The sequence below is a fragment of the Lonchura striata genome, chromosome Z, assembly GCF_046129695.1.
Source record: "Lonchura striata isolate bLonStr1 chromosome Z, bLonStr1.mat, whole genome shotgun sequence".
NCBI classification, from domain to species: Eukaryota; Metazoa; Chordata; class Aves; order Passeriformes; family Estrildidae; genus Lonchura; species Lonchura striata.
This window is the reverse complement of record NC_134642.1, coordinates 40141044-40168325: the sequence shown is the minus strand read 5'-3', so window position 1 is coordinate 40168325 and position 27282 is coordinate 40141044. Positions and strand designations below refer to the sequence as shown.

General features: G+C 40.4%; 1 protein-coding gene across 2 annotated transcripts in view; it reads left to right on the top strand.

Moving 5' to 3' along the window:
• UNC13B (unc-13 homolog B) overlaps window positions 1-27282 on the top strand; it is a 206046-nt gene that overhangs the window by 24762 nt on the left and 154002 nt on the right. For both annotated transcript variants that reach the window (XM_021554690.2, XM_077790533.1), the window contains exons 2-7: window positions 1054-1083; window positions 4941-5040; window positions 8860-8977; window positions 9910-10033; window positions 17689-17759; window positions 20845-20902. In XM_021554690.2, the coding sequence (XP_021410365.2) occupies window positions 1054-1083; window positions 4941-5040; window positions 8860-8977; window positions 9910-10033; window positions 17689-17759; window positions 20845-20902 (501 nt within the window). The remainder of the gene's footprint in view (window positions 1-1053; window positions 1084-4940; window positions 5041-8859; window positions 8978-9909; window positions 10034-17688; window positions 17760-20844; window positions 20903-27282) is intronic.

Below are 27282 nucleotides of genomic sequence, written 5' to 3'. Positions count from 1 at the left end.
AAGCTGAAATTTAAATGCTTAATTCATTTTGTTAGCTCAAGGGAACTCTAAAAATCTCTGTTTCAGTGTCAGGGCATTTTTAAAAAAATAATTCTTTGATGTTTCTTTCTAGAACTTTCATATTGAAAATTGGACACTGGGAGCCTCTAATAAGTATTGGCAGCTCTGTTTTCTGGAAGAAATTTTGCTACATCAGCTTTTAAATATTTTTGTTCACTGCTATATCTTGCATCCTAGCTTGTTAAGTATGTTTTCTTCTTCTTAGTGGTAGTTTCCACTGGGACAACTACCTGGAGCCTCGAGATGTCTTCTCTTAGTGCTTACACTTAGCAATTCTAGTGAGGATATGAGATATCCTTGCAAAAGGGAAATGTAAACAAAACCTCCCCTAGGTAGACATGGACCTTCTCCATCTGGTGAGATAAGAGCCAATACTGTTTTATGTTTTAACAATTCTATTTTTATATATAAATACTGTCCTGGAATAAAATTAACAGAGTAGAGCTTGTAAAAATGACATTTGAGTTTACACTGCTGTTTGTTTGGCTTATTTAATTTAATTGACAATGTTGTAGTATAGACCTACTTACAGAGGTGCTATTCAGGCTTGATTATTTTCAATTTGTGCTCTGCTGTACAGTGTTTGGAGAATTTCTTTGTTTATAAAGAACTGTTTATTTCTTCTAGAGTGTTTGTATGTAACTTTCTAAGTGAGGGGTTATGAAATGACATCTTGCTAAGCAGCAGTAACTTCTGGTTGCAAAGGGGTGAAGTTGAGATTGCTTTGCATTAGGCATATCACATTGCTTTCCAAACATTAAGCCTGTGATTGTTTTTTTAAATGCATTACTTTAGAGAGCTGCCATAGGGTACAACGGAGTTTTTGTCTCCAAATCTGTTTAACTGAGTATGAATTTCTATCTATCAGGACTGTGCAGGGGATGTTGTCCAGTTAATATGATGCACTGTGATACTTTAACTCAAAGGCAAATGTGGCAGGACAAAATCACTGACAATCTCTTATTTTGTTCTTCTCCTTTTTTCTCTTTACAGTAAAAAAAGCTAAACTCCATGGACCACCAGGTAAGTCATGCTCTTCTGTTTGTTTGCAGCAATGGGGACTCCAGCTCTCTCACTGCTGTTTGTGCTGCTCCACCTATCTCAGCTCCTTCATGTTCACCTTAGAAGTGACCTAAACTACCTTGAGAAACCAGGCAGTTTGAGTCAGTAGAAAACTTGAGGCTTATGACCTGGTGTCACAGTGGTAAGAAACTTCTATCTGCTCAACCTGACTTGAACAGGTGATGAATGAGGAAATGTGTTTCTTAACTGTTGTCCTTCCCCATCCACCCGCCCTTTCATCTCATCCTGCTTATTTCCCTGTTCAAAACAGGGTCTGAAAGTGTCCACTAAGCAGAACTAGTGAGTGCATCTGTGGATTTAGTGCCTTCTCAATCCTGACTGATGTTGCTGGATGGAACTGGAGAAGTGAATAATTCTCTTATGTGGCAGTCTGTAATGGCTGTGCTTGGAATTAAAATCCCATCCACTAGGTTTTATGTCTGCAAAATAAAACAGAAACAGCTGGTCACACCCAGAATTTACAGGTTGGGTAACTTTTCACTGTGGTTCAGAAGCTAGCAAGGAATCCCTTAGCAAGCAAACAGATTTATCAACTGAATTTGATGTACAGTTTACAAAAGAATAAACACTTTCATAAAATTCCTATAAATAAAAACTTCTGGCATAAAACCTTGCCGCCGTGCTAATCTGAAGCCTCCTGGCTTCCCCTGCCCGGCAGAGGCACAGTGAGCTGCGGGGGTCGCTGCCCTGTGTCTCGGGGAGAGTCGGGGAGCGGCGGAGGCAGAAAGTCACACTGTCCGCCTTGTCTGGGGGAGAGGTGGCGTCCGGGGAGGTAGTCAGAGAGTTGACTGAAGGCTGGGGAAACAGTTTCAGGTTTAATCCAGGCTCCAGGGAGCTCCAAATTACAAAGTGTCCAACGGCCAAAAGTGTCCTCAGGCTTTCGCAACATCTTAAATACCGGGGTGGTAACAGGGAAAGGGACGCCCATTGACCAATGCGAGGATCTGGGGAGTGGAAGGTGAAAGCATAGACAGATACAAAAACCAATGGAGGAAACTTAAAGGAGGGATGCCAGGCCCTCATCCAGTCCCTCGATACCCAGGGTTGGAAGAATGGGATAGGGAGCCGAGTGACGGACGAGGTACCAGGGAGGGGAGGGGGAAGTGAGCAACCATTGTCAGGGAGATGGACATTGAGGGAATGGTGGGAAAACTTGGAGTGGGACCATTGGCAGGAAGTGGTGGGTGAAGGGGCAAACTATTACAAAACTGTTACAGAGCTGTAAAAAAAACAATACAACAATACCTTTTCAGGTGTTTAGATCTGAAACAGTTGCCCACCTGTATTTATAACTTAATTGTTCAGCTTAATTCTTTGGATATAGCCATCCTCAGATTATGGCAGAAGACTTTCCAGGACTCATCCATATTCATGGCAGATGAAGATCTGTCTGTGCACCAGTCTTCAATTTCCAGGGAAAGAAAACTGAGTGCTCAGACTGGAAGAAAGACAATGTGTACTTAATCTTTTTCCTAATCAAGAGACTTGCTCACAAATGTGAAAGATTTGTCCTCTAGACTAGGTTTAACTCAGCCAAGGTGTGTGGTTTCACTGACAAGCTCAGTGTCCCAGGATGATGCAGGAGTAAAATAGACAGGGAGGGATAATGTAGTAATGAACAATTGTACATGTAGGAATCATAGTTCAGTGACTCTGACTCCTTCCTGAGCTTCTGGATCATGTAATTTCTGTTTCTTCCCGTCATGTTAGGATATTGGATGCTAGATGCTGAGGTGTGCACACAGCTCAGCTATGATGCATTAAAACTGTACAATCATACATTCATAGAATGTTAAGAATTTGCAAGGGATCTAAAGAATAATCATCTAGTTCCGTGCTATGAGAAGGGACACCTCCCACTAGACCAGGTTGCCCAGTGCCTTATCCTACCTGGCCTCCAACACTACTAGGGTTGAGCATCCAGAACTTCCTTGGATAAACTGAGTCAGTGTCTAAACGCCATCACAGTAAAGAATTTCTTTCTAATATCTAACTAAATTTCCCCTTTTCCAAATTGTACCTATTATTCCTTGTCCTATCACCATGGTCCTTGATGAAGAGTCCCTTTTTGGGTTCTCTGTAGGCCCCTTCAGATATTGGAAGATTTCTGTGAGATCTCTACACAACCTTCTTTTTGCCAGGCTGAGCATCCCCAGCTTCCTGAGCCTGTCTTCTTAGGGGAGGTGCTCCACTCTTCTTACTGACTTTGTTTCCTCCTCTGCACTTGTGTGTCCTTCTTATATTGGAGATGCCAGAAGTGTATGTAGTAATCCAGATGGGATGTCACAAGAGTAGAGGGGATGAATTGTCTTCCTTGACTCACTGCTCACACTCCTTTGGTTGCATCCCAGAATACATTTGGCTTTCTGGGCTGTGAGCACACACTGCTGGGTTATGTTGAGTTACTCATCAACCAGCTTCAAGAGGTTTGCACAGTCCCACCTCTCCAGCCTGTCCAGATCCCTCTGAATGGCATCCCTTCTCTCCAGAGCATGACTGTGCCACACAGCTTGATGTCATGAGTGAACTTGCTGAGGGTGTCCCTGATCCCACTGTTCCTGTCACTGACAAAGATAATGAACAATATCAGCACCAGTTCTGACACCTGAGGGACACCACTTGTCACTGGTCACCAGGTGGACAATGAATTGCTGACCACAAGTCTTTGGGTATGGCCAGCCAGCCAGTTCTTTATCCACAGAGTGCTTCATCCATCAAATCCATAGCTCTTGGATTTAAAGGCAAGGATGTTGGGCAGGAAAATGTCAAATGCTTTGCGCAAGTTCAGGCAGACAATATCAGTTACTCTGGCCCATCCACCAGTTCTGTAGCTGTAGAAGGTCATTAAATTTATCAGCTATGATTTCCCCTTTGTAAAGCTATCTTGGCTGTTACTTACATCTTTGTTTTCCATGTGAAATTTTGACAGTATTAAAATTGACTTGAGATAAAGCACTGTGAATAGATGCAGCAGAACATTGAAGTATTAAAATGCATACACTGTTTTCTGTGTATTTAGCATGTCATTTTCTAGGCTGTTTGAAACTGATAGGCCTGAGGTGATAACTCCCCTTAAAACAGAGTTTGTTCCTTCTTGCATGGTATTCAGACACTGAATGTGTCTGTGCTTTGCTGCTTTTGGTTTTATTAGCAAATTGATAGCAGAAATTAGAAAAAAAGTTCTTCCATGATTTTTTGTCAGATTTAAAATAAAAAGCAAAACATCTAAACAGAGGCTGTCTTGTCTAGATGTGAGTGTGATGTGAATTTTCTAGGTCAGGTCCATTTCAGCACATTTACCAATACATTTATATTTTTCTTCTGCCCCTGGCTGGCCTGTAAAATTCTTTGTAGACTCATGTGTGAAAAATTGAACTGGGACTAGGAGAGCAATTGGGTCAGAAGGGAAGACCAAACCAGTCTCTTGTGTGTATGTTTTGCAAGTTTGTTTTTCACATTGTTTGGTGTTTATGATGGGGCCTGTGCCTTCAGACTGTCTCTTCTTCCTCTTGTCTGCATTTCAGGAGCAGCATCATCCTAAGTGTCTATGTTCTTTAGGATTTTACACTCTTTGTCCATTTGTGCTTGGATTTCTAAAATAGCTGTGATTGAAAATTTGATACAGGTGGAAAACATCTTGAACATTTGGCTTCTTTAAACCCAGTAATATCTTCCCATAGAGGCTTTTCATCTGAGGTCTCTCTGGAGGCACTGTATGAACTGGGAACGTTGCAGTTGCACGTGATATGATGAAAGAGTATGATGATGGAGGTGACATTTTGTGTCTCATTCCCCAGATAAATTCAACACGTACGTGACTTTGAAAGTGCAAAATGTGAAGAGCACAACGGTGGCTGTGCGAGGTGACCAGCCCTGCTGGGAACAGGATTTTATGTTGTAAGTATGGTGGTGTGCAACATGAGGTGCTCGTGATTAAGTCCTCCTGCAGCCATGGTGTTCATGCAGAGCTGCTAAGTGTGTGTAGGAATCAAAATGTTTGGGTAGGTAAAACGCACAAGCCTGGGGACAACCTAAATAATTTTCTTTCCTGTTGTACTCATTGGCCAGTGGGGGAGGATGTGTGTTGGCAGATTGTCTCGGCAGGTGCGTGGACTGGCAATTGCCAGTCAGGTCTGAGGCCAAGTCTGAGGTTGAACTGGGAAGCTACTCCGTGGGTTGGGTGTGGATTGTCCTTGGTCAGTATGTGCACAGCTGTGCCTGTAAGCTGAGAGACACACACCCCTACAACATAGCTTAGGCAAGGACTAAAGGCCCATAGCTGAGCTTAAATGGAGCTCCTGGGTGTGGGAAGAGGGTGTGGGTGTCCATGACTGGGGACGCTGGTCAGGGCACTTAAAGGCTGTTATTCGTGCACTCAGGGCCTCTACAAAGTGATCTTGGTTGCCTCAGTTGGGAGCTGCTCCATGAGCAACAGAACCAGTTCATTCCAGCTTTCCCGGGGCTTCTGGCACTTGTGATTTGCTTTGGTTCTCATAGAAGTGACATATAGCCAAGGATTTCCCAGTATCTTTTAGAATGCTGGGGTTCTTTTTCTGGTGGGTGAATGATTTATTGATTGTACTGCATCTGCTTCTCCTGTATAGCTTGGTAAGGCAAATTGAACTAAATTTACTAAATTGGGGTGGAAATTATGTTGTATTCATCTTGTGGGGTCAAAACTAGTGCTGCTGTTTCTGAATGGGTTTGAGGTGTTTACATAGTGTTTGTGGTAAGAGACCCCCCCATGGAATTTTGTGAATATGTTTCCTAATCCAGCATCAGTTTGTTTCTCCTCAGCTGAAAGTAGGAGGTTGTTGCCTCAGGTTAAGGAGGTCACTGGGTCAGTACAGTATTCTCATCAGAGCTGTGCTTCCACCTTCCTTGTTTGGTGGTACTCTGCTTTTGGAGCAGCACAAGAGGTGTGTGGTCCTGCACGGAGAGTCCTGCACAAGATGTCCTTTGGCATCTTGTGAAATGCAGACTCTCCTGAGCACTAGCATCTGCTCAGCTGTGGTCAGACAGAGGCCATGGCTATCACTGATGTAAAACATCTCGGGACTGGGTAAGGCTGGGACAAGGAATTGAACCTACCCTCCAAGTCACATGCCCATACTCAAACTACTAAGTCTTTCTGCCTGTGATTTGTGCTCATCCTGTGGGCAGGAGCTAGCTTTAACACAGACAGCTACAAAAGAGACTTCTCAGTGGTGATTTAAGAAAGCACTTGAATATGTTGGATGAAGCCTCCTGTGGTTGCTCCTCCTCCCTTCCCTTTGAGCAGCTCCTGGAGCTGCACTCTGGTATCAGCTGAGAGCTTAGCTAGCATGCTGTAAAGTCAATGAGACGCTCCATAATTAGTTGCTAGGGAATATGGAAGCAGAATATTAGCTGAACTACCTTGCCATTATTGTCCTAGCTTTAGCCAGGACAACTCTACAGTAGTTCTGGTGTTTCCTTATAGCAGAAGTATTACATGTGGGAGCGAATGTGTTTTGCATGATCCTGTGTACATTAAGTTGTGCTGGGGGAAACAGTGCTGGTATTCCAATACTGCTGTTCTCTAGTTTGCTCTTTTTCTTTCTGCAGTTGGAAAAGGATTTTGAGCAAAGTGGTTTTCCCCAAGGGAAGGATGCTTTTACTGTCTGTGCTGTGTTTATCTTTTTCATAAGGCATAGTAGAAGAACAGACCACAAGCAAAAAAAAAAAGCTTCCTGTATGTGTTTGTTGGTTCGGCTGCTAAACTCCTTGTGAGACATGGCACTGAAGAATTTGGGGCTCTTGTTTGAGATTTGGCTATTTACCAGATCAGTTAAGCACTTTAATTTATTCCTTGGGAACATCTTCAAATTTTGAAGGAGCTTTGAAAGAACTGTGTATTTGCTGCATATTTGCAGGAAACACCTTGAATGAAAGTGCCCACTGATGTTTAGAACATGGTGATTGAATTGGTGTTGAAGTTGTGAGAAATGCCTTTATTTAATCCCGCATGTGTGTGGAAAGGGACGAACACTAAATTTCAGTCTCAGCTCTTTTGTTCTTAGAAGCTGTTTTGCATCTAACCAGAAGGTGGAGAAAGGGAGACACAAAGGCAGTCAAAGTTACTGTACAGAAATTCTCTTTATTTATTATTCTTACCTGGTGACATGTCCTTTGGAGATCTGTAGAGGAACCCATGTATCATGACAAGTGTCCTGCTCTGACAGTGTATTTTGAAGCAAAGTATGTGGTTTTACACTATGACTGAAAATAGGTTATTTCTTCCTTCTCTTCCCTTTCTGGACTCACACTGTTCCAGTCAGCAGTCAACCAGTCATCATCAGCCTTCAATCAGATGAATATCAAGAAAAGTGAGGGCAGAGCAGTGCTGGTACAGCTGTTTGCCATACTGAGTAACCCTATCAGAACAGAGAATGCTGGAGACTCAATTACAAGATGCTAGCAGTAAACTCACAGAAGGCTGTTTAACAGCTTGATTTTTAGCTGTTGCAGACTGAACCACTCAAGCACTGTACACTCCTAACCTCAATTCCTGTGTCTCAAACAAGAACAGAAGCACTTGGATTCAAAATAGACATTTATATGCTTTACTGTAACTATAGGGTTTGTCTTGAGCCTTGTAGATATGATGTTCTCTTTCAGTTGCAAGAGGGAGACAAAGTTCAAGTGGATGCTTGGATTTGCACCATTTTTTCCTTATTTTGGCCATAAGGCAGTCTACAGAAATAAGACAGTAACATGCTTTTGAATTTCCTTGATAGCTGTAACATGAATATATTTGGGCAGAGGGCAGCAGCCCTGACTGTCCAAGATGTTTATTTTTGGGGATTAACATTTGCAGCAATAAAGGGAAGCCCTGAGCTTGAAAAATTGCAGGTTATAGCCTTTCTTCATGATAAGTGTGAGACAGCTGTGATACCAACAGGCAGCTCAGGATTCTTCTCTACTTTATTGCTTTTACCAGTGTCTGCTCTGTATGTGTTGGGCTGTTCTGAAGTAGGCAAGTTACAATCTAGTGTGCAGAAGTGATGCATAAATGCTATAAAACATTGAGAAGAAGCAAATTTGAGATGCATCGTTTTGTTAATGAGAGAAAAGATGTTTGTGAAAACTTTCAGATAAGTATTTCCAAGAACCTGTCACTCAGTGGCTGTGTGGAGGTAGCTGGTGCTGGAGCAGAAGTGGTGCCACATAGCCCTGAGAAATAGGTATTAGTGTTGCTGATGCAGCTATGCTGGATGTGGGATTGTTACTTTTGGCTAGGAGTACCTCCACTCACAGGTAAGTATTGGCATGTTTGCACCTGCCAGAGAACACTTGTGTTGCTGTGCTGCCAAGGGAGACACTAATTTTGTTAAAAATGGGGTGCCTAATGACAAAGAACAGCTCACCTCTAGGTTTTGGTCCAAGGTACACTTCCTTCTCCCATGTAGATACCTGCAGAGATGAGTTCCCTACTGGCAGTTCATGCATGACATAGTTCAGAATTTTAGTTTGCACTCTTTGTGTAATTAGTATTAAACTGTGAGTTACTAGAAACTGGTGATCCTTGTGAGTATGAGCTGCCTCAGCCACACACTTCCAGGAGCTCTCTGTGGCTTGACACAGCTTTGTGGAAATAGTTCACTGGTATAAGCATGGTTATAATGCTGAACATTAAACAAAATTAGATTGTATTCTGCTTTTTTCTCATCTGTGCTGCCTTTACTTTTCTTGCAGTGAGATCAGTCGGCTGGACCTGGGCCTAATTGTGGAAGTATGGAACAAAGGACTGATATGGGACACCCTGGTTGGGACCGTGTGGATTGCTCTGAAGGCCATTCACCAATCTGATGAGGTTAAGATGACAAAGACCCTTCATTTGCTCCAGTGTTGATGCATTAATTAATGCATTACAAATATGGCCTGGTGCAGTCTAGACTGAGCTCCTCAGCAAAACTTCCACTTAAAAAGTCAGGAAGGCTGAGTGACAGCAGAGAGGGCTGTCTCATCACGTTAGTTTTGATTTTGTAGTGGGATTACTACTGAGTTCACATAAAGGCTCTTCGGTCTCTTTTCACTTGTGTGGACTCAAGAACTAGGGCCTGATCTGTTAAGGAACACAGACAAGTGTCTGAGGTCTTAAGACCTGACTGCTTAGTGTGATGGTCAGATTCCTGTGACTTACTGCTAAAGACCTCTGTCTTGTCCAGACAAGGTAGGCTCAAAACACATCTGCAGTATCTTCTTAGGGCTTCTGGTTGTAGTGTTAGGTGAACCTTGTGCTAATATGTATGGATAAAAGTAGGAAGTTGGATGTGCCAATGTCTGTAAGTGCACTAACTACTGAGTTTGGCAGTTGTTGTAGCTAAGCATTTTTAACTCAAATTTTAGGGTATTTATGTAGAAGATTATTGGATTTGAGCAGGGAGAGATACATTATATTTTCTATAAAAGGAAAAGAGTGGGGATGCCCTGCGGTGTGGCCGTGAGGTCTGGCTGGTGCTCAATTCCTCTTGCTGTCCAGATGCTCCTCAGTCCTGCCTTTGCAGTTCCTCTGAGAAGGCAGCACTTCTTTTTGCTGTTTGCTCTGGTAGATGCCTTTGAGATTTGGAGGAAATCCAGATTGGAAGAAAAAGGTAGTGCATGCTGAATGGATGTAATTTGATGTTAAAATTGGGTTGATAATGCTGTTAAGCTCTTTTTGGACTGTTCTAACAAATGTGTGAGAGTTAGTGCATAAAGTTCTTCAGACTTAACATTCATTCACTTAAGGCCTTTGATTCACAGGAAGGTCCTGGGGAGTGGTCTACACTGGAGGCAGAAGTTGTAATGAAACATGATGAAATCTGCGGAACCAAAAACCCAACTCCTCATAAAATTTTGCTGGACACAAGATTTGAATTACCTTTTGGTGAGTGCATTTCCATAACTTTTCCAGTGTGCTGACAGTGGAGAGAAAGTGGGAACAACTGAAGTCTTATGATCAAGTTGTGTTTATTCTCAGTTTAGTCAGTATAGTTTAGTGGAGGTCATGTGGCTGGTATTCATTTTTTGTTTGACTTCTAACAAGATATGAGTAAGTGTGAACTATTTGAAAGTCCCTGACTGCTGGAATATTCAGGCTTGCAGCAGTTTTTTCTTCTACTAGTGTTTTAGGATTGTGTAGTCACATTTTCTTCCTGAGCAGGAGCATTTGCTTCTTTGAATCTTGACAAATTCGGCTCTAGAGGAGGTCAAGTGTGTTGTTAGAGGTGTTCTCTGTTGAGTGTGCATAGCCCTCTTAGACATACGCAGTTCAGTTAGTGAAACATTATTGCTTAGTGCTCCTGAACATTATCATTAGCAGAGTATATAAATTACTTAATGTTGTAAGTACTGCCTTTCTGCCAATTACTTATGGTTGAAAAATACAAAATATGGAAAAGTAGCTAATTGGAGCAAACTAATCTCAAGTAAAGTTGTGTGTAATTTTAAAATTTTATTTTACTTAAGCAAACAAAAACAAACCTGAAATCAAATAAACCCCAAATTAAGGCCTTAGCCAGAATGCATCCTAGGCTTGCTTAACTTCTCTTTCCAGCTCTTGGCTGATGCTTGAAATCAAGAACTGAGATGATGTTTTTGGGGTTAGTGCTATTTTTTTTTTCATGCACTGAGCATTGAGGTGTTTCAAAGTGTTTTGTCATTGCAAGGCTCATCCTTCTCCCTCTGCCTCTTGCATGCTTTTTGCTGCAATACCCTAGTCAGTGTGAGCAATTTGTATCCTGCTCTGAGCAGGAGTAGGGCTTTTGTTCAGGCACTGGTGTTTGGTCAGCACCTGTCAGGACTGTCCATCTGTTATGGGAAGAAGTTAGGACATCTGAGTTTCATACTCTGCTTCCTGGTGCAGGGGATGATGGAGACTTGGTCCCACAGTTAGACAGTCAATACAAATTGTGTTTTGTGCTGTGAGTGCACTGTTGTGAGTGTACAGTCCCCTGGATGTTTGCACTTCTGGGAGAGTACAGTGTTCTGTAGATGAAATGGGACTGCTCTTTAACTATAGTCTAGCGTACAAAGGGGAAGAGATACCTGACACCTCAGCTGTCTGATGCTGGTCAGGAGCCATCCCTCTTCCCCACGGAAATATCGTGTTCCACTGCTACTGTCCATGGGAAGTTTGTTGCTAAGTTACTTTTTATGCAAGACAAGGGAAAAGCCTGTTTTATCTGCCAAAAGTCTTGGTTCTTTGGTAAAGAAGTTGAGACTTCTGGGAGGGACAGAACAAGCCCACAGAGCTGAATGCAAGACTTGTAGTCACTGCCTTCTCATCTGAATTCATTCTGCCACACTTGCTTGTAAATTGTCACTGCTTTAAAAGAAAATGAAGTTCTGGTGTGTCTCTTTGTATTGTGAGTGTCCAAACTAGAATTTGCTTTCTTCTGCCATTCATATTATGGACTGCATTGCATTTGGAGGTATTTTTTTCAAGTATAAGAAAACAGACTCTATGTACATATGTGAGAACATCTGAATCTTTAAAATCAAAGTATTTCAGGTAATAATGTGTTTTCTCACTACTTATTTCTTTGCTTAACATGCCAAATACTGAAATAAAAGGAATTCCACACTGTTGTGTTGATTGGTTTTTGTTCTAGGATGTGACAAGTTGTCAGCCTGTCCAGGGTTTCATAATGTCCAGGAAAAAATGGATGAAGTAGTTAGCTCTTCAAAGGCTGCTCTTCCCTAGAAGAGTGCTGCAGTGCTTTGATCTCCATTTTCAGTCTGGTGTGCCATGGCAAGGTCAGAAGCAGGTTGAAAAGCAGGAGGCGTTAAGGGTGTGTCACACTCCTCTAGAAAGTGGCATCTACCCTTGTCGCCTACCCCAGTGGTGCTTCCCCTCACAACATGACTTTCCTGCCATCACCTTTGGAACAGAGAAGGACTCTGCAGCATGGAGTAGGCTCTGTATCCTTTCCCAGGTACTGTGAGACTTGGAGGGGGGCATGGAGCTCACAGCACTGCCTCTGCATCTCTCCCAGTGGGCTGGCAGGTCAGTTTCCCTTTGGCTGGATGGCAGCAACATGGATTCTTAGTGTCCTACATGCCTGCATTTTTTTGTCATATGAGTTGGAGCTGCTGCTTTATCCCTACACAGGGAAGTAAATGGATCACTGATGTGGAAGTTCTTAAGTCATCTGCTGGGCCATAGAGGCAAGATTGCAAGATTTTAACATCAGCAGGTTTGGAGTGACACTTAGGAACATTGTGTGTCATGTTTTGTTTCCTAGGTGAAGATCTCCTGGCTATTGTAGATGCATGAGAACCAGAATGATGTGTGGGCTCATGTACAGCTTGTGCTGCTTTTCAACTTCAACAGCATTGAAAACACTGCTGCCTGGGATAGCAGCTTTAAAAAAAAACTGTGTGTTCTCCTGTTTGGCTATGCTGCTGTGCTTTTTCTAGAATTTCTGGCTGCTGTCTCATTTACATGCACACAGATGCAGTACCCCAGGTTATTCAATGTATTTAAAATATTTCATTGTATTTAGGTGGAGCTTGAGAGGTTTTTAAGAGAATAAATGAATTTGAAAACCTAAAAAGCTGAAGTCCTTGATGTAAAACATGATAGTGTATGCAGAGAGGTTTAGAAACTGGTTTGTTACTTGCACTGTGTTTATCCTGGATTAGTTTGCTGTTTCTGCTTTTATCTAATACATTCAAGATTCTTCCTTACTGGTATCTCTTCTGCTGGTACACTGGAGACCAGCAGATCCTTAAGCTAAAATAAGTGCAAAATGTGCTGATGCTGATAGTGGTAGTACATGATGAAGACAACTTAAGAGATTTTAAAAATTTTTATATTCATATAATGTTGTTTTCAACTATTTACCAGGCTTGGAGTTGGCAAGTAGTCATCTCCTAAGAAAGGCTGGTGGGATTTTAGCCTCTGCTTCTGGTGATAGAAAATAAACTTTTTTGAAGTCATGGAGGAGTTAAACTTTGTCAGTGGCCATATTTGTAATGGGACAAAGAACACTGATGGTGGCCCTCATATGTCCCCTGTGTGTGCCATTGCATGTTCCAGATGCAGCTGTTGCCTTGTGGTCAGTTAGTATGACACCAGCACATGTTGTGCAGGAGAGGGCAGCTCTGTGAGCCCTTCTCTGTTGCATATCTCTGTGTAATGGACTGCAGTCCTGGGGACCAGGCTGTTATATGATGCTCTCTGTCAGCCCCATGTTCAGCAGTCTCTCAGAAACAGAACGGTTGCAAATCCTTTGCTACAAAAATGTAACAAATAGTGAGGATGGGAAATGTGACACATTATAATTTGAAACATTTTTGTGCTTGGTAGTCTATTAAAAATGGCAATAAACTGCCTTCTTCATGGCTAGAAGAAGCCTGTCTTGTTAACCAAGACACGCTGCAGCCACTTTCTCCTCTGATCCTATCTATTTCCTCTTTGGAATAGGAGAGACAAGGGAGGAATACAACTTTTCTTGGTTGGTTTAGAAAATTTTCTGGTAGGGAGAAGAAAATTGTGCTGTTATTTTGATGCAGTGTGTGTGTTTTTGCACAGATTTTTCAGGATGCTGCTTTCCAAGTGTAAAATTATTCTGCTTGATAGTAATTTACTCTGGCCCCCTTTTTTAGAAGTGCAGTGACTGTGCAAAACCCTCACAAGATGCAATACTCAAAAATGCTTTTGGCTCCCAAACTGTAGCAGTTTGGTTCTGTGCCAAGCAATTTCTAGTTCATGTTTGGAATGAAGATGTGTTCTTAACACTCCCAGAATGGGAGCATGCTGATCTGCATCTAACCATGAGTTAGGGTCAATATGCCTTGTTACTTTAGTGTCTTGGGAACTGAACAGAAAGAAAAACTCAGCTCAGCAGAGTCATTTCAATGAGAACTTACAAAGATTCCCATACACTGGAAAAGGGAAGAAATTCAGGCTGGAAAGAGGGGAAGCCAGGTGAACACTGTGGGAAAGTAGGGTATCACTTCTGCTTTCAGCACTTGTTCTCAGTCCTGCCAAGCTAGGTTTTGCCCCAGCCCAGGATCTGCATCTATAGGAACACACAGAAGGAACAAGGTGTTGTACAAGGACCGGAAAACCTGAGAAGAAAAGATTTAGGGCTGAAGTGTCTGGTTGTTGCCAGCTAGAGATCTTTGAGCAGGAATGCTGTCATACTTAGCTTCCTGAGGGGTTTAACTTAGTGAAGTGGTCTGTATGGATGCAACAAATTTTCCTCTTATTTACTTTCTCATTCAGACAAATCACTGTACTGTTGTGTGCCCGTTCCAGGTATTGGGGCACTTGCTTGCTCTGAGCAGCTTCACCTGGGACCTCCACCCATATCCCTGCTCATGTGCTCAGGAATCCCACATCAGATCAACTTGGAGCCTTCAATCCTGAGTGATGCTGTGGGAGTTGCTCATCCCCCACCCCAGCCATTGCCGTGTCTGTGCTTGCTTATAGACCCTGCAGATTCAGGCCTAGTAAATCAGGAGCTTAGAGAAAATGGGGTTCAGCTTTCTAGCTGAGAATGGCAGTAAGAGCAAGGACAGTAAAGCTTGCAATGTTTCTGTGTTGGTTTCAAATTAATAAGCACCAAAATCTATTTAATCTACTTGTCTGTCTCCTCTCTGTTGTTTTTCAGCAATTTTGTTTCACTGACTTATGGCCCTACTCCTTGTGTTCACCAAGCATGATGTCAGTGTAATCCTGAGATGGCTGAGGCCTCAGGTGTCCTGTCTCTGGACTAGTTCATCTGTCTATCTTTTAAGCAGAAGTTAATGTAGTGGAGTAATTTCCATTGTAGTCAAAAGTTGAGCAGTGATGCATAGCTGGCCAGTGGATGTGGTCTTGCAAGCTGTCTGTGATCTTTGTGCATTCCAGAGAAGCAGCTTCAACAGAACTGCTGATTGAGGCAAAACACAACAGAAGCTTCCTCAAAAAAAAAAAAAAAATCTATATAATTGGGATTTCTTTTGGGCATGTAGCTTGATTCAAGATCATAGGCCAATTGATTCATGTTTAAAGTTTGCTTTACAAAGCAAACAATACAAACAGTACAATGATTTTACTGATACTAGTATTGATGACAAGATTTTCTCTGAGATCAGGAAGATGTCCTTAGAGCAGCTGTTATGTGGACAGTAGCTGATTTTTATCTCTGACTTGTGTAAGAAGCTGCTTCAATAGAAGCAGCAGTCCTGCAGTAAAAATCTGACAGCTCTGTTTATGAAATGGTTGTCTGGACTGTAAGATAGAAGTAAATCCAAGAGACAAGTGTTGCTCCTTGATGCCTGGGCATACCACTACACCATGGTTTTTGGGAAGGCATTGAGGCCTACACTGAGATATCCTCAATTTCTGCAGTGTTGATGGTAGTCATTGCTTCACCCTTCCTCAGTCTCTTTAGTCTTGATTTCAGGATCCAGATTTGAATTCTTCGGGCTCTGACTTTTAGTCCTCGTTTAATTCTACATCTTTTAGACAAATGATATCTTTCCAAGACAATGGGATTTGCTGTAATTTTTTGATTGTTTCTTGCCATTGTTGGAGTTTGTTTTCCTAAATCTCATCAGGTTGCATGCTAATAGGCATTCAGTTCACTGGTGCTGCTCTCTAGACAGTTCTGTCCAGATTTGCTTTGAATGCCAGCCCTAATTTGTGCAGAGACTATCTAATAAATCTGTGCAGCTGTCATCCACAGCCCTGGTGATCAAAAACATGTATGTGTTTCTACAGCTCTTGTAGTTGTGGAAGAGTCTCTTATGTTTCTCTTACCTTGTTTTCTGATGGGTTTTAACAACAAAGTAATGTACTGTACATCAGAAAGAGCAGCTGACTTTGCATATCTTGGTTAAAATAAATTACTTTGGACTCTTTCCATGCAAGGAGAAAATGGGTTGTCTTTTTTTCTACTTAGTGCAGGCTTTTTGGATTCAGACTGTCAGTTTCCATAAAACTTTCTTGACTGGGGAGTATTTTAACACCTTGTGTGAGTGATGCTAGTTCCATAAAAATTCAGTGGTGTTTCTGTTACAAAGATGTGGACATGAGTTCATAGTCCAAGGAAGTAGCTACTGCTGAAACTTGAAATTCCACTACATCTGGCATGTACCAGTGGTTTGTGTTGTTATTTACAGTGTTTTTGGGCTTGTTTCCTTCCTAAGATGATGGTTTGTGTGGCTGGGAGAGGATACATGTAGAACAGACATTCTCTCAAAGTACAAGAAGAAAGCAGTACTTGGTCCTTTCTGAAAGCCTCATGGATTCCAATGGGATAAATCTTGTTCTTTTTTTCTGTGAAGAGTGAAAGTGGATGTAACTTTTAGAATCACCTTTTCAGGTGATTCATCAGGAGGCCACCCTGTCCTTCTCCTATTCCTGCCAATGCATAACTTAGCATATAATTGTGGTAGTGTCTATGGAGTACAGTTCATTGCAGGAAAGCAAACTTACTGGCTCTTTTTGAGGCCATCTGAAAGTGTAAAGAGTTACAGGAGATGGGAAAACCAGCTGAACTGGTATAGCACTACCTTCCTGTCAGCTTACAAGGCTGGTGGTGTTTTTAGCTGGAGCACTCCCTCCATTTCCTTCCTCTGTGAGCTTTGAAGTTTCTGCAGTGGTGCAGTTTCAGGTCATAAATAGCCAGATTTCAGAAGTTGCTACATTCAGGGATGTTGAGTGACTAGAAAAAAAACCCAAACTAAACAAATTCAAATACTTTTTTTTTTTTTTTTTCATTTTCCAATGTTTTCACACCACTCCATCCCTAAATAATTTTGTGTTAAGCTTTTCACAGCAGGTTATCTGCATCTCTGAGCATATGCTTTGAAAGGTGAAATTTTGAGTGGCAGAAGTCAGTATTCCATTAGGACACTATATTACTTCAAGGTGTAAAAGAGAAAATAGTTACCACAATAAAAGTGATAATGCTTGCTACTTGCTGTCAGCTTGGTAACTCTTCTTGGCAGTGAAAATGTTGTGATTTATTTCACAATGAAGCTGCAGTGTGGTGTAAAAGTAAGAATGTGCTTTCATGTGAATATGACTTCCTATAACACTGTTTATTCCCTCAAAATATTTGGCTTATTGCTGGCAAAGAAATAAGAGATAATTTATTTTTTGGTACCTAATTTGTGTTACACCAGGAGGTGTGCTATTGGTGTGCATAAGGTATGCTAGTCAAAGGTGTCCCTTGTTCTGCAGGGATTATAAAAAGCCTCCAGATGATGCTCTTGTTATGTGTTATCAAACATAAGCAAGTATATGAAAATGCTGTTGTGAAATGGCCCTCCATCAAACTAATACTTGAATTAAATGTGAACTAGTCTTTCCTCCTTTGTGTAAATGTGCATTTGGTTAATCAGTTTTAAACAAGAAAGCAGGTAAGCCCATAAACTGTGCTACTATGTACAGTGTTTATTTTATATCTGAGCACTAACGTAAGACAGTCCTATTTCTTAAAAATTATATGTGGTTTTTTTGTATGTGATCTTTAATAGTAATGGTGATGAGTGCAAAGTTGCCTGATTAATAAGGTGGTGTGACTTACTCTTTTGACTTAGATATCCCCGAAGAAGAGGCCAGATACTGGACCAGAAAATTAGAACAAATAAATTCACTGGGAGATGATGAGGTAAATATCTAAATTGAAATAATATTGTAGCCCTGAATGTCTTATAACTAGCTTTTATTCTTTGTATTAGAGCCCTGTGACTAGGGTAAATACTAAATGCTGATAATTTACAAGTCTTCCATGAACTGCTTACAGAACTCTTTTCTCAAGTATACTGTTCAGTGTTAAGGAAGGGAATATTCTTCTGCATGCTGGGAAGTGCTTGAATAATGTTTTGTTGATGTGAATATGTTCAAAGGAAAGGCAACACCGGGCTTTACCTAAGCAGACAGTGAAACCATTTTTGACATGCTGTGGTAGGTTCTTTTTGTGAAATCGATTGAAAAAGGACTTTTTTGCAGTTGACTGTTTCTTTGAAGAAGACAAAGCAAGATACTGAATCTTTATTTGAACTGAGGACTGTTGGAAGTGTTGGCTTTTGTCCTAATGTAGTTGTTAACGGCTCAGTGTATGTGCATCTTGTATTAGAGTAAGTGGTAACTGTGGCTTTGGTTCCCTGGCTCTAGTGTGTGCTTGTGTAAGCAGCTATAAAATAGATGTTACTTTTTTTATTTCTAAGAGAGACTGTTGGACGACTAAAATTTTGTTTACAGTTCAGACTGTTTGCAGAATAAGATTTAACATGTTAATGCGTGTACCAGAAACGAACTTTATAGAAAACTCAAACACTTATGTGTTGATGTGAACATCGAGTAAGAATATAGTGCTGGTGAAGCTTTTTTGGAAGGTCTGTTTCCATAGCAAGTGTTTCCATAGCAAGGTAACTTGCAAAATACTCTGCCAAGGCAATGACTTCAGGAGATTTTTATTCTGGGATCCTTCATCTATTATTTTCTATTCATTGTATAAGTGATTTGCAGATGAAGGAAAATAGGGTGGATTTTTATTTTTGTTTGAGGACAGACCAATATTTGGGTGAATAAAAACTTAAAGAATTTAGGGCAGCCTCTCCTGCCTTCTTAGAAGTTTGAAAGCCTCTAAGAATCGTTGAAAAGCCCAGTCTGTCCCTTGTTCTGTCGGTGATGCTGCTGTGGTGCCTCCTCACTCCTGAAGGCTGGAGCAGCAGTTCAGGTACTTCAGCGAGGCACAGGTGCCCTCTAGTGCTTCACTGAGCTGGTGCTTGCTGAAACATATCCTGAGCTTTCTGAGTCTCCCCTTCCTCTGCAGTGCCACACATCTGCTTGCTAACTGCATGCTCTTATCAAATACTAGTAGCAAAGTACTATCTCCATATTTGTGACCTAATGATTTCAGATTTATTATGGATGTTTCCTGTGACCAGGGAGAAAAAAACTGTGCAGGGCCTGACCTCAGATGGTTCTTTTAAAGTTCCTTTAAACATTTGCCAGCCACCCAGAATAGGGATGAGATCTTCCTTGCATATTCCCCTAACTGGCAGTGACTTCCAGAGCCAGAGGCAGTATCGTTGTGTTGAGCAGCACTCAGTGGATTTCTCTTCTGTGGATGCCAGTTGCCCTTTAAATGCACCCAGGTCAGTTATGTCTTCACAAAGGAATTCAACACCTTAATTGTGCATTGCCTGGAGAAATATCTTAATTGCTCTGAGCAAACAAACCCAGTGTTTGAGAAACCAGCTGGAGGCAGGTTTGTTTGGAGAAATTAAATGACTGATCCTGATGCTTTCAGTTCCTGCCACTCAGTTTTACAGACCTCACCTTTTGGGCTGCAGATCCTGGTTTGCACAGTGTTTTTTAGCACGAGACAGCTTTGTGCCTTTGTCTGCTTTGTTTTAAGTGCACCTATTTCTGTTTGAGATTATGAATGAACAGATGAAAGCTGCAGAGGAGTATTGAAGAAGCAGGTTCATTTGGAGTTCAGATGGTGTCATAGAAAGGCTTTCCAGCCTCTCTTCCTACAAACACTTAATACTCTGTTTTCATTTTGGGACTCCAGGCATCACTGGGGCTGATGTCTTAAAAAGAGCAATCTGCTGCCATTCTGGCATCTCTGAGAATCATAATTCAGAAGCCACTGCTGTCCTGTGCTACTGAAATTGCTCATCAGCAGATTTCCTTCCACCTCTTTGTCAACCAGTCAGTGCTGGTTCCGGCAGTTCTTATTTTCACAGTCCCGATAAACTCACTGGGTTGGCAGTTTGCTGATTATAAGACTAACCACCTTTCAGGATCCCTTGTGCATTTTAAATAGCACAGATTGGAAGATAACTGCAGTGGATGTCTTGGGGTTGTCACCTTCCATGTACAGAGCTGGTTATTAATCCCTACCAAATACAAGGAAAGACTGTCTGGTGGCTGTGTTTTGCATAGGCTGCAGCACCAGCTTGCTGAGTTTGCCACTTCCTTTGTTGTCAGATCTTTTTTTCCTAGCAAACACCGTTCTCATTATTTTGGTCAATTGTCCTAGTTTGCTCATATCTTTATGTAATACAGGATAGAAGAACATAACAAAATAAAACCACTGGCATTCCCCTAGGGAACGCTTTGATGCTGTGCCAAACAGCTTTGTAAAATGTCAAAGCTGGTGAATTGAAATACTTCTGTGTTCTCTAATTTTGTATTAAATGAGATGAAAAATTCTTCACTTTGGATGTGAAGTGGATCACAGGAGAGTTTGCAAGCATTGGCTGGGCAAACATTGTGTTCTTGCCTTGCCAGGAACATTAATTACCTTACTGCTGCCATTTCCTACTCCAGATTTGCTGTGAGCCCATATGAGATTTGAACTGCTGAGGCTGTGCTGGAGTGTCTAAACATAAACAGATTTATTCCCAGTTTGGAGCTCCCTGTCATACTGGCAGTGTGGTGTGGAGAGTCAATTTTTTTCAATATCTAATTGAAGGTCTCAGAATTGGTAATAGGGCCTGTATTTGTTCTAAAGTAGACTTCACCTTAAACAGAAGTGCACTTTGTAATGTGATTTTGGCATAAAAAAAGAGGACACTTCGAGTGTGTTTAAATACAGATATAATGGAGAATATATTATAGATATTATGCTTTGATAATACGAGGGATATTTTCTCTTATGTGTGGCATGCTGTCATAAAGTTACCACTTGCTTTCTTATCTCTCTATATTCCTTCCTATTTTTTCTTTCCTTCCTTTAGTATCCCTTTCAGGAGGAAGTCCAGAAGAAACCATTGCCCAGTGCTGCCTCCCAGTGTTGTAAGTTAGACTTTTTTCTTCTCAATATTTTTTCCTCTTTCAATGTACTTGATCCTTTTGTGGTTAGATATCAAGTGATGGTACATCTGACCAAGATTTTCTTACTAGAAATACTTAAGTTTCTGTGCAGTTATGAAAAGCTGTGCTCCTCAAAATATTGCTCTGCAGCTTCTGATGCCAGGAAGTGAAGTCAGGCATTGAGTCTTGCAGTTGCTCTTGTACTTGTGTGAAATAGGAACAGAAATGTGTTCAAAGTCACTAAGATTGTCAGACCCTTGTAATATTTATACCAGTAAGACAATGCTGTGTTTTTTCATGTGACGGTATTAGCCTGTGTTCTGCTAAAATCTCCTGTGTTAAATATAATTTTTATTATGGTTTAATGAAATTTTAAGAGGGAGAAAATAGTTGGAGACAAGAACTACTGGTAGCCTTTTAAAATACACCAGAGGTTTGTGTACTTGATGTCTAATTTCTTCAATATTACTTTTCAATGCTGCGTTGATGGATGGAAATATATTTTTACTAATTTCTGCTTATCTTGTCTTGCATTCTTTATGCTTCTGAAAACATGGATGGAAAAATAATATAGCACTTACTGTATCTGATGATCTGCAAAATTAATTTCTGAAACACTGTTTTTAACATACAATAGATAAAAGCTCAGTGATGTCTCTTGTGAATGTCTTATCTACTTTTGACAATAACATTAATAAAATTCAAGTCTCATAATTTAAACAAATCTTTCATCCTCTACTTCAAATATTTTAAAATGTACATATTACACATTGCAGGCTGTTTATCCATTAGGCTGATTATAGGTTCTCCTCAAAACTGATAACATTAGGAAATGCTAATTACTGTTTACCTTTCTTGAGTAGAATTAATTTCTTTGTGCACTATTGTTATGTTATCTTTAAAGTATCTTCAACAACTCTAGACATTAACCAATTGCCTAGGAAACCTGATTGTGCTGTGTAGCTGGAACATGTAGAGCTCTATATCAAAAGTATTCCAGTAATGCTTTCATTTTAGTTCATTTATGTATCCTCCCTTTTAGGGAAAAAAAAATGAAAATAATAAAGCAGAGATTTTTTTGTCTGGTGGGGTGGTTTTTTGTTTGTGAGGTTTTGTTGTTTTGGTTTTTTTTTGTTGTTGTTTTGGGTTTTTTTGTGGGGATTTTGTTGTTGTTATTATACTGTTGTTGCTCTGTTTTGGGGGATTTTTTGGTGTGTTTTGTTTTTTAAATTGTCAAAAGGGTACAATTGATTTGTTAAGCCTGTAAATAAGAAACTTACTAGGAGAAACTGATATTTGATTAAATCATACTAACATAGTATACAGAACCCGTAATGTTAAAAAGTCAAAGAAAAACTGTCTGGTGGATGAAGTGTCCAAGAAATGAATGTGTTATTTGCTGAAATTTTGTGCCTGGCTCTGCGTCCTGGACTTTCTTTTTGTTTGTGGGAGGCTGATTTGATTTAATCTCCCAAGTACTGAGATACCTGGGTAAATTAGAGGGAATGCTTCTTTGTGGGGAAAGTACCTGCACCTGTTCCCACATCAGGGTGGTTTTACATCCCCCTGTAGCTGGTTTCTCCCCTGGAGAACCAGCTGGGCTCTTGCAGACAGATGCAATGAGAAGCAGCACTATGGCCACCCTTGTTGTGCTGCCTGTTAACACCCTGCATCTTTCTGGAAAGTGACCTTTTGCAATATTCAGTTGAAGGCCCTGTGGTTTGAACAATTCATGTCACACAGGAATTAATATAATAATTAATGGGATTAAAACACGTATTAGAATGGATGTTAAACATTTCATAGGAGTCTGTTGTTAATGTATTTAAGAATTTTCAATAAAGCTGATAGCGCTGCGTACTTTGGCTTTTTTACTGCCTGCCTGATGCCTATGAATATCTACATGGAAAAAATACAAAATAGACATTTAATATAGAGGTACTTTCGAAAAATGAATTCTTCCTGCATCTACTTGTGCATAAGGGTTGTCAGCTTGCCTCAATACAGCACAGTCCTTTGAGACTCAAGAGTTTAACACAGAACATGCACAGATTGTATTTCTATGGAACACTGACCTGACATGTGACATAGGAGCTCAACCCTTTTTACACAGGAGCAGGGTGGGTGTCTTTAACCACACTAAAATGTGTTCAATATGGAATGTTTATACTTACCATTTGGGTAAGTAATTGGTAGGTATATTATATACTACATATAATAAAAACATCCTCAAGAACACTTTTAAGATTAATCTGGTTTTCTACCACATCATTTTTCATTTTCATCATCTTGATGTGCCAGATGAGGTGTTACTGTTTGGAATAGGACACAGTCTGCTAGACAGCAAACTAAGCATTTATTTAGAAGAAGGAAAAAAAAACCCATGCTCTGTGTGAGTAGGTTTTACTCCACAATAATGCTTTCCCAATCCTTCAAAAACCACAAAATTATCTTAAAACCTGAGGCACTATTGAACAAAAGTTCTGCAAAATATTTAATATAGCTTGCACTTAAAAAAATAATTGTACATAAATTTACGTGCCACTGGTGTCCTGCTTAGCCACTCTGGCAGCTCTCAGAAGACCATTTTGATATTCCTGTTCTAGCTAGAGAAAATCCTATTCTGGCAGGTAGGATCAGGTTCACTAATTAAGAAAATACATGTCCTTGCATGTAAAATTAGATTACACTTCTGCCCTCTTCTGCATTTGTACTTTCCACATATCTTCTACCTTTTCCAAACCAGCTTTTCTTGTCATGGTTTCCCACTTCCTGCAGGGATGCAGCTTGTTTTATTATCTCCCCTGAGTAGACAGGGAGTGGGGAGAAGGATATAGCAAGATGTGAAAGAAGAGAGGTGGCCCCATCTGACAGCCAACCTCTGATCTGAGGGTGGGTTTTTGTCCCTGGGCTTGTATGGACTGCTGCCTTGGCGTGGTGCCATGGGAAATCTCAGCCCACACTGGGAGCTCTAATTTTTCCAGAGATTGTTGAACTTTCAAGCTCCCTTTCACAGTCTCAAATGCTGTTTTGTTCTTAGAAGATTCTGACCCATAATTTCTGAGGTAATGTGGGATCTGGGCTTCCTACCTATTCTTAAATGAGGCAGGTGGTTTTGTTGCATATACAGTCTTTTCTAAGCCCTACTGATTTTGGCACTTCTGCCTCTTTCCTTCATTATAGTTAACCATTTCATTTTTAATTCCCAACTGCAGTGCATCCCTATGTATTCCTTCTGCCTCAGAAAGATCATGTGCTTCCAGTTGATTTCAGTGATCCCAAGCAATTATCAAAGTACTAGAGTGTCCATGCATCCAGTTTTGTTTGCCTTTCTATTAAATGTAGTCATAATTATTGTTTTGATATGTCATTGTTAGAAAACTGCAGCATCTCCATATTGGATTTTACCTACAGCCTGAAATTAAATGTAAATTGAAAAGAAAGCAGGTTTTGTTGTCTGGAAATTCACTTTAAATAATGCAGATTGAAAACATATTATTTGATTACTTTGTCTTTGAGTCAATAAGCTCTTAAGTTATTTATTGTGACGAGTTACGGAAATGTTTTCTTTGCATGCTCAAGATAATTTCTGGACACATAGAAGTCCATTATCCACAAGTGAGGCACACTGTGAATGTTTTAAATGCAGATCTGACTTGGATCAGTTTCATTGCAAACTGGGATGAGAAAGATACTTTGCATCTTTGCAGAATCATTTTGGCAGACTTGGTTAATATCAGCTGCTGTAAATACTGCCCTATACCATTTTTCAGGGAGTTTACAGACCTGTAAGAGATAAAAGGTTGTTCAATATGATTCTACCTATTATCTGCTTCAGTGTTTTTGTTCTATTTCCTTTAGTCCTTTGCTCTGTAAAATCCGTGGTTACCAGGGCTGTGGTGGTTGTCGATGTTTTGTTGTGTTGGTTTTTTTGTTTGTTTGTTTGTTTTGGGTTGTTTTTGGGGTTTTTTTGGGTTTTGTGGGTTTTTTTTGGGTTGTTTTTGGTTGGTTGGGTTGGGTTTTTTTATTTGTACAGTTGTTTGTTTGGTTTGTGTTTTTTATTTTGTTAGTTTTTGGCTTTTTTTTGTGTGTGGTATATTTTTTTCTTTTTGTGTACGTGTGTGTGTGTTTTATTGTAGGTTTTGTTGTGCTTCTTTTTTATCAGAAGAAGGTAAAATTTTTGCTTGGCTCTGGATAGATACCAGTTGGTATTGGCTACAAAATAAGCAATAGCTTCTCATATACTGTTTTACCAGTAGAAAAAGCCAAAGCCAGCCTATACTAGGCATGCCATAAGATGAGAGAGAAAAAAAAAAAGATTACATCTCTTAATGGTCTTTGGAACATGTGTGTGCACATGTTTGCAGGACAAAAATGCTGAAGTTGTTTTAGATACATCAGCAGCTTTTTTATCTACTTAAAATCTGGCAAAATGTTTTATACACATTTTAGGAATGGGTACCATTTGATGCCAGATCAGTTTGTTGTGGTGACCCTTCTTTGCCACTGATATTTGAAGAAATTTGGTTTTGCAACATTCTTCTAATTCCTGTGCATGCACTGCTATTTCAGAGGTACCAGAAAGGCTAACTTTGAGAAGTTTCATTCCTGATGCTCACTGGTTTTCTTCTTGGGAGTTTAGATTCCACTAGTACATTGGGAAGGGGTGTTCATTCCCCTGAACAAACAGACTGACTGTAATGCTGCGATGATGACACTTCCTCATGACACTGATGAGTTTTGTCTGCTTAACAGACAGATGATTGCCTTCCCAGCCCCTTACTCCCCAGCAAGCTCCCAAACATTGATTTTGTATTTGTGCTGTAGTGTGGCTGTAGCATTTTCTGCTACCATTAATGTGCCACTAACATGTGAGATACCCCCACTGGGCTGGGGGATCTAGCCCTGCTGTGGGATGAACTGACCCTGTGGCAGCAAATGGCAGAGAATTTGCTTTTTTCTTCTATGGTAATAATATATTAAAAAAGTGATCTGCTCTACCAGTCTCTCAAGGCCAGGCAGGATCAAAACACTTAAATAGGCCAGAATATGCTGCTCCTAATGGTTCATAGAGGTGCATGATCTGTGATAGTGGAGGGTCAGGCAGCATTGAGAATGCCCTCTTTGTTGTAAAGGTGTGTGCTATACATCAAGATTCTTGCTGGGTTTTTCTGGTTACCAGCCTGATTCTGCACTTAAACAACAGAGGTCAGCAGCCACCTACAGCATCTCTACTCCACATCAGTTTGGGAAGAGTAATCATAACAATGATTATTTTACCCTTCTCAAGGGTAGGTGACACTGAAGATTGTGTTGCAATCATTGTATAGCTGTGCTTTAGTAGGAATAGAACTTCTGGCTGCAGTGCAGTTACAACTCAAAAGACTGTTCATTGTAAGTGTAATTCAAAACAGCACACATGAATGGCTTTATTTATTGATTGATTGATTTAAGCTAGGCCAGGGAAAAACTGCTTTAGTCCATACAAGGGGAATCATTGTATGAGCTTTTTTGTGGTAGTTTACTGATGGGCTGGGAAAGCTAGATCCTTGGCCTCTCTGCTTCTGGGTGACTGGCAGCTCCTTTTCCTCTTTGTTTAGAATAAATCCCCTCTGGGTATACTTGTTTTCCTGTGGCTTTTTGGCACTCACTGTCTGGGCTGACTGAAGGCATGATAGATCTGCTGAAAGGAACATAGATTCAAGGTTTTACTTTAAAATATCTGCCTGCAATTTCAGGATGAAGCTGCTGCTTCAGGACTGGATATGCCTAAGGAAGAGTACTCAGCATATGGAATTTAAAAATAAAAATACTGGTTATATTAGGAGATTATACAGTAGCAAAGTTTGATGTACTGCTGAACTCTAGAGAACTCTAGGGCCTTGATTTTGCTGCTGATCCTCTAAATAGAGTTCTTTAGTTGTTGTTTTCTAGCATATGGGCTGTATTCTGAAAGGTGGTGACAAGGAAATAAAGTTTTTACTTTCAGATAAACACCAAATGTAAAGTTCTTACTGAAATGTTGAGCAGCGCCAATACTGACAAGTGTCTCTATAAGCAGTGCTCAGACAAAGCAAATATTCATTTAAATGCTCTACCGTTCATAATTTATCTAGCGCTCTTCATGAAAGATTCTTTTTTTTTCTAGTGGAGTTTTTTTAAGGACTTTATTAGTCATCATTTAATATCATAGTAATAGGAGCAAATCAATTTTAATTTTGTTACGACAGTGAAATACTTTTTAAAAATTAAAGATTTTAAACTGATAGAAAAATTATTCCCTAACTTTATGTACAAGCCATAAATATGTGTTCTGTAGCAGTGAGACTTGTATTTAAAATCCAAGATTAAAACAGAAGATA